General features: G+C 51.6%; 1 protein-coding gene across 1 annotated transcript in view; it reads right to left on the reverse strand.

Annotated features, from left to right (window-relative positions):
• Positions 1 to 6,449, reverse strand: part of Prkcz (protein kinase C zeta) — a gene marked incomplete at its 3' end in the record, with an annotated part of 109,022 nt that extends 102,573 nt beyond the window's left edge. The window contains exons 1-3 of the mRNA XM_031377047.1: positions 6,199 to 6,449; positions 2,580 to 2,701; positions 1,482 to 1,571 (exon numbers count right to left, since the gene is read on the reverse strand). Coding sequence (XP_031232907.1) covers positions 1,482 to 1,571; positions 2,580 to 2,701; positions 6,199 to 6,269 — 283 coding nt within the window. The remainder of the gene's footprint in view (positions 1 to 1,481; positions 1,572 to 2,579; positions 2,702 to 6,198) is intronic.
• Positions 6,450 to 6,689: the final 240 nt, after the last annotated feature.

Consider the following 6,689-nt stretch of genomic DNA (forward strand, 5'->3'; position numbering starts at 1 on the left):
TGGGTGTGTGGGTGTGGTGGGTGTGTAGGGGTGGGAGGTGGGGGTGTGTGTGTATGTGCGTGTGTGTATAGAACTCGGGGAGGGGAGGCTGGGAGTGGGGGAAACTTTTAGAATGTAAATAAATAATTTAATAAAGAAGAAAAAAAGCAGAGCTATCAAAGGGAAGCTAGCAGTTTTCATTAGTAACATAACTCAAAAATAAGAAAGGACAGCCATTATCTTGAAAATTGAATTTTAAAAAGCAGCACTAAGAATTAAACCCAGGGCCTTGAGAACACTAGGTAGGCTCTCTTCCGCTGAGCTATAGGATCCATAGCTCCGCCCTTTTTTACTTTTTTATTTTGAAACAAGGGCTGTCTTTCACTGGTTCTCTAGCATACATTTTTCTAGACATTTCTCAATCTTCCTATCACCACTTTTCAAGGAACAGGATTACAGAGCCTGTGCCACGAAGTCAGTGTGTAAAGGCATCTACCATCAAGCCTGATGGATCGTGGCACACCTTTACACTCGTGAACACATGTGCACACATGTGCATGCATGCAATAAATAAGCAGAACAACACATTTCTAATTAAGTAAAATTACTCTTAAAAATTTATTTTTCCGGGGGCTGGAGAGATGGCTCAGCGGTTAAGAGCACTGACTGCTCTTCCAGAGGTCCTAAGTTCAAACCCCAGCAACCACATGGTGGCTCACAACCACCTGTAATGAGATCTGATGCCCTCTTCTGGTGTGTCTGAAGACAGCTACAGTGTACTTAGATATAATAAATAAATAACTTAAAATTTATAAAAAAAAAATTATTTTTCCGTGTATGGGTGTGTGTCTCTGATTCAATGTATTTATGTGCAGCACATGCATGGGGGAGCCTGCAGAGGTCAGAAGAGGTGTTGAGTTCCCCAGGGACTGTAATTACAGACAGCAGTGAGCCAACATATGGGTGCTCAGAGCAGATCTCGGGTCCTATGCAAGAACAAGTGTTCTTAACCACTGAGCTGTCTCTTTGGCCCCATAAATTTACTTTTACAAGTACATAAGAGCATTATTGGATTTTATACTGCCAGCCTCCATGTGGCACCAGTCTCCATGTGGCACCAGTCTCCATGTGGCTTCCAATTATTAGAAGTTGGAAGAAGATCCCCATAGTTGAGGAGAGTCCCTCAGTTCTTGTTTGGTATACTCAACACAAGCCAGGGTGTCTGAGAAAGGAGAACTTCAACTTCAACTCCATCAGACTGTGGGACACTGTCTTGAACAATGACTGATGTAGGAAGGCCCAGTCCACTGTGGGCGGTGCCACGCCTGGACAGGTATCTCTGTTTTTGGCTCTTGCTTCCAGGTTCCTGCCCTGCTTGAGTTCCCGCCTTGGCTTCTCTCAGTGATGGACTGTGATCAGGTTGTATAAGCCAAATAAGGCAGGCCCTTTCTCTCCACAGACCAAGTGGACAGATGAGGAGCCACCACAGATGGCTCACTTACCATGGATGATGAGCACTTCATCCCTGCCCTGACAGGCCAGGCGGAAGGCCTCCTCCAGCTCCATCTGTGAGGACACGGTACAAGGGTCACCTAGGGGGTGGAGGCAAGAGGTACCAATGAGGCCACAGAAGGTGAAGAGGTACTCAGTACCAGTGCTCACTCAGCGGTACAGACAGAAGTTTGGGTGGGCAAAGTCTCATGGTTCATGATCAGCACAGAGAATCCTGAACAACCATCCAGAGCAATGAGCTGATTTTCCCTCATGGGATCTGTGGGTCCCTTGTAAGGACTTGTCAGGGTTAGGGTTAGGGGAGCCTGGAAGGAAGTCATGTTCGCTCACAGCCTTGGGAGCTCTGAGAGCTTGACCTAGAACCTCCTCCGAGGTGACCTAGGCTAAGGAAGAGGTCTCTCTAGCCTTGATGGACATAGAGCTGAACAAAATAAAGCCCCATGTGCCAAGAGACCTACTGAAACAGGAGAAGCCGTGCACTATGCACTCTGCCTGCTCCAGTGTCTCTGATGGCTGTAGTCAGTGGTGCAAAAGGAGTTTCTCCCGATTATCCCCCATCCCATCCCAGTTTCTGATGGGTCTGAATGTGGGAAAGAAAGAGGAGGAAGCAGGGCAGAAAGGAATGAGAGAAGAAAGAAGGAAGGAAGGAAGGAAGGAAGAAGGGAAGAAGAGAAAGAGGAGAGAGAAGGAGGGAGAAAAGGAAATACAAAGGCAGAGATATAAGAAAGGAGAGTAAGGAGATAAACCAAAAGGCAAGGAGCAGAAGCCTCAGGACTAAACAGCCTCCAGATTCTTTTAGGGAGCTAGTCCTTTCTAAACTCTAGGACCCAGGAAAGTCAGGTAAGGAGTCAGGTGGGAGCCAAGAGATGCACCAAGCTTCTTCCCCTGGGCTGAGACCAGAGGCCCCCATGCAGCAAGAACACCCCTCTTTGCCTAGCTTTTAGTGCTGCCCAGTCTACCATCCCTCTTGCCACCCCTACTGAGGAACTAACTGTTGGTTCTAACAAGTTCAGCTGTACAACTTGTGGGGACACTGCCTAGCCAAAGCCCAGCGGAGCTCAGACTGACTGTTCCAAGACTGAGACTACCTTCATTGTCCACCCACTTGAGGGTGAGTGGGTGCTGCTGGTGCAGGCCACACATGTCTCGCACTTCCTCACAGAGGTCCTTGAATGTTGTCATGGCATCCACGCTGGTAATCAGGATGTCCCTGGGACAAAGAGGACAGGGATATCTGTCACCAGGATCGTATCTGAATGTGACCAAACACTGCTTAGCCAAGTTGCTGATTAGAGAAAAATCTCCCCCACAAAAGACAATCAAAGCCCTCCCCCAACACAAAATAGAACCATTGACTATCTTTTTTAAAAAATGACCCCTTGACACCAAGTCAAAGGGACAGAAGGCGCCCCCTAGTGGAAGTCAAGCAACTGCACTTACTAGACACCAAGGAGAACCCCAGGATGCAGACACAAATCCATTACCTTCATTTAAGGTAAAACGCCAAAGTCAAGCCTTTTCCCAAAAGGTGAAAAGCAGGGTATGTTCCCAAGAGAAATGAACAATTAATTAATCAAAGCAGTTCTTGGACATCCTGGTAGGACCTGACCCACCTCTCCCCCAGTGCAGCAGCAACAATTCTGAAAAGGCCTATTTCTTGGGAAATCAAACCTCAGAATGCCACTGCCTCTTATCTTTTCATTCCCAGATGGGACTTAAATCTCTGTAGTAGGAGATGGCTCAGAGACATGCTCTGGAGGAGGAAAATGAGAAGTGGGGGTGTTGCTCCCCTATATTCCTTATAGGAAGAGCAGCGGCAACCCGTTTCCATGGAAACTAAGCAGGAACCACACCCTCACTGAAGCGTCAGTGAAAATCAACTCATGTCTGACATTCATGGGGGAAAAAAGGCTGTTGATCCCTTGGCTTCCCCACTGGGCTATCTTAACTGGGTCACACAAGTGTCTATAAACAAAGACACTGTCTACTGACAAAATTCAGAGCAAAAGGATCCAGCACCTACCCAACCCTCAACATACCAGTCAGACCTTCTAGGACCTATTGGCCCATGGATCTCACCTAGTGTCAGGGATAGATGTCCCTAGCTGCCCTCTTTTTCTACCAAGCTCAGCCAGCCAGCACCTGCCCAGGCCCCCCACTTGTGACAGAAACAGATTCTGCTCCCACTCCCATAGAATCATGGCAGATAACAACTGAGGCACAGAGATATCCAAAGCCCAATCCACAGAACAAGCCCCATCCCCAGGTCCCTGTCAACTGGGGTCACCCTGACATAGTGCCCACAATACCCAGCATACTCCGCATCGGCCAGCCTTCCAACTGGGAGCTGTAGAAATCAGGTCTGACATTCCTTTCTTGGACCTCTTTCTGAACACCTAGACACCATCCTCCTCTTAAAATCTCTGGTACCCAGAGGACAAGTGGACCTTAGGAGTCACATGTCCCCTCAGCCAAGCAGTCTTTGGAGAGCTCTCCTCATACCACAGCTCTAGGCTCACAGAAGTCAGAGCAGCCTGGATGGACCACCGACCCCTGACTGACTCTTGCATCTTCAAGGGCCACAGCAGGTCCTCCAACTTGAAAGTTTGTAACAAGAGCCTCAGCAGGAGGGAAGACCCACCCTCCCGTGCTGTCTGAAGTTTCAGAAACGCAAGGCACCTCGGCTTTGAATGTCAAACTCTCCTGTAATCCCCTGAGAACAGTGTTGCCTGACACTCCTCAAATATAGGTGACCACTGGTGGCAGCACTCCTCTCTCAAGCGTCAAAGGATCCGAGGGACAACAGGAGGGCAAATGGCCATCACTGTTTAAGGATAGGGCTGTATCTTTGACACTCAGCTGTGGCTGTCATCTCCCTTAGGGCAGTGACTAACCCTGAGCCTCCAAGAGACTGCCTTCCTGGACAGAACATCTCCCCCAATCCACAATTTTCACAGCTGCGGGAGTATCTCCACATTTCTCCTATCACTGCCCGGGGCTCAAGCTCTGGAGAGGCACCCAGTTGGCAGATTTCAGAGTAAGTGGGGAGGAAGGCTGTGGAGGAGATTCTTCCAGGGGGAGATGAAAGGAGAAAGGGTACAAAAGGGTGAAGGGGTGTGGAGAAGTGGGAGAAAGGGGAAATGGCAGGAAGGGGTGGAGAAAGGGAGAAGGGAGGTAGGGAAGGAAAGGGAAGGGGGCTCCGCTTTTGTCAGTTGAGGAAACTGGAGTCAACAGGTTGAATTACACTGCCAGTAACCAAAGTGCTCCCCAGGGGCAAAAGGGAGGGCGGGGTGGGCAAGACTGACAAGTCCAGGACAGGGGGAACTGTCCAAGGTGAGCCATGACCCTAAGGTGTTGGCTGAACCCGCCCTAAGGGAAGGGTGGATCCCTCCCCTGAGGGCCTTTAGCTTGGGGGTTCCAGGCAGATGAGACAGTCTCTCAGCTTTAACAGGCTCACTACAGAATCTGTAAGCCAGAGAACACAGCTAAGTGTTCCCTTTTGGCAGGGGCACTCCAGGCCAGACTCGGGGCTGCAGACCTGACATCTTTGGGTTGGGCTGGCTGCCATCACCATCCCCAATTCCTGAAATCTTTCTTTCTAGGCTCTACCAGAAACCCGCCTCCAAACCCAGGACCACCAGAGGTTGGCCATAATGAGAAGGTCCCTGAGGCAAGGAACCACCTCCAAAGGACCACAGTCACTAGTCTCTGTGGCTGGGACCAGCCACTCTGTAAAACTCCTAGGAATGCTGAGAGCCCAGTTCAGCCACAGGATGAGCATTCCACTCCACTCCCTTTCTCCTTCCCAAGAACCGCGACCCTCAACCCTTGACCTGGGAGTACCCAAGTTGGTTCTGGACACACAGCACCTAAGGAAGAAGCCGTCAAAGCCTTAGGCCTCTACCCCCTTCTGTCTATACAATCAGAGGCAAGATAATGGGGTTCTCTAGCCCAGCCTGGGTGAACCAGCCACTAGAAAACCGACACCACCACTCCACTCTCATCACTCAATGCTCCCGGACAACGATACTGACCACTGTCAAGTGCTCATGCCCCTATTCGCTGCTCCCACACACACATACTCCACCCTCTCCCTCCAGGAAAACAAGGTGGAATCCAGGGCTAAGGGCTGAAACCAGCTCCCAAAACCACCTTCAAGAATGTGGCAGAAAAGTCCATCATTCCTGTCCTAAAAAGCAGAGGCAAGACTGTATTCTTTCTGGAGATCTTCAAAAAGTTCTGTCCCCCAAACCAAAGCTGCGAAAATGTGTTCTTATGTTTCCACAACTTCAAGCATTCTTGTGCGTACCTATTCCTGGGCCAAAGGTTTTCCTTACATTTAAGCCGCGGCCAATTTAAATAACCTTAGGTGTTTAGTTGTTTTGTTTGTTTGTTTGTTTTAAATGCACCAGAAGTTTTCACAATCTGATGAAAACTTTTAGACCATGCAAGTTTGTCCTTAATGTCCCTGAGACCACGCTAGGAGCGCAACAACACCCGCCTGCTGTGTGCGCCTAGAGAGAACTAGCTACCGGGAGCGCGCCCCGCCCTCGAGGTTTCCCTCGGGCCACATTGAAGGGCGCCAAGGCAGCTCCTGGGGCGCCTCCCCGTCGCCTCCCTGCCTCCATGGCGCGCAGCACCCCGACAGCCCCGAAGCTCCGCCGCAGGGCAACCCGCTTTGCCCGCTGTCCGACGCTGCGCGCTCACCCGCCGTAGTGAGCCTTCAGACGGACGCGGCCGCCGCTCCGGTCCATCTTGGGGTCCGTCCTGCTGGGCATGGCGCACTTCGCCAGCCGCCGTCAGCATTGCTTCCAGGACGCTCCGGCCATGGCTAGCGGCCCCGGAGAAGGGCCGAGTTACCAGGCGGGGCAGACGGTGGAACGCGGAAGGGAGCGCGCAGCGCGGGACCGAGGGCACCCACCTCGCCAACTCCGCGGAACTTGGGCGGTGCGCGGGGCGGGGGCGCACTGGGCGGGGGGCGGAACCTGGACGTCGAGACTGCCAATCCACGGGGCGGGTGGCACCTGTGGCCAATGAGGGCTCCTTGGGGCCGCCACCTGGGCCAATCCTCGGGGGGCCGCGCGGTCGCGGCCCAATAACCAGAGTGCAGGACAAACTACCTGTCGGGCGGGGCGCGGCCACCTGCGGCCAATGGGAGTGAGTACGATGTGGCTTTGCCCGGCAACGAGCGGCGACCC

Source organism: Mastomys coucha, unplaced genomic scaffold (assembly GCF_008632895.1).
Source record: "Mastomys coucha isolate ucsf_1 unplaced genomic scaffold, UCSF_Mcou_1 pScaffold18, whole genome shotgun sequence".
Lineage (NCBI taxonomy): Eukaryota > Metazoa > Chordata > Mammalia > Rodentia > Muridae > Mastomys > Mastomys coucha.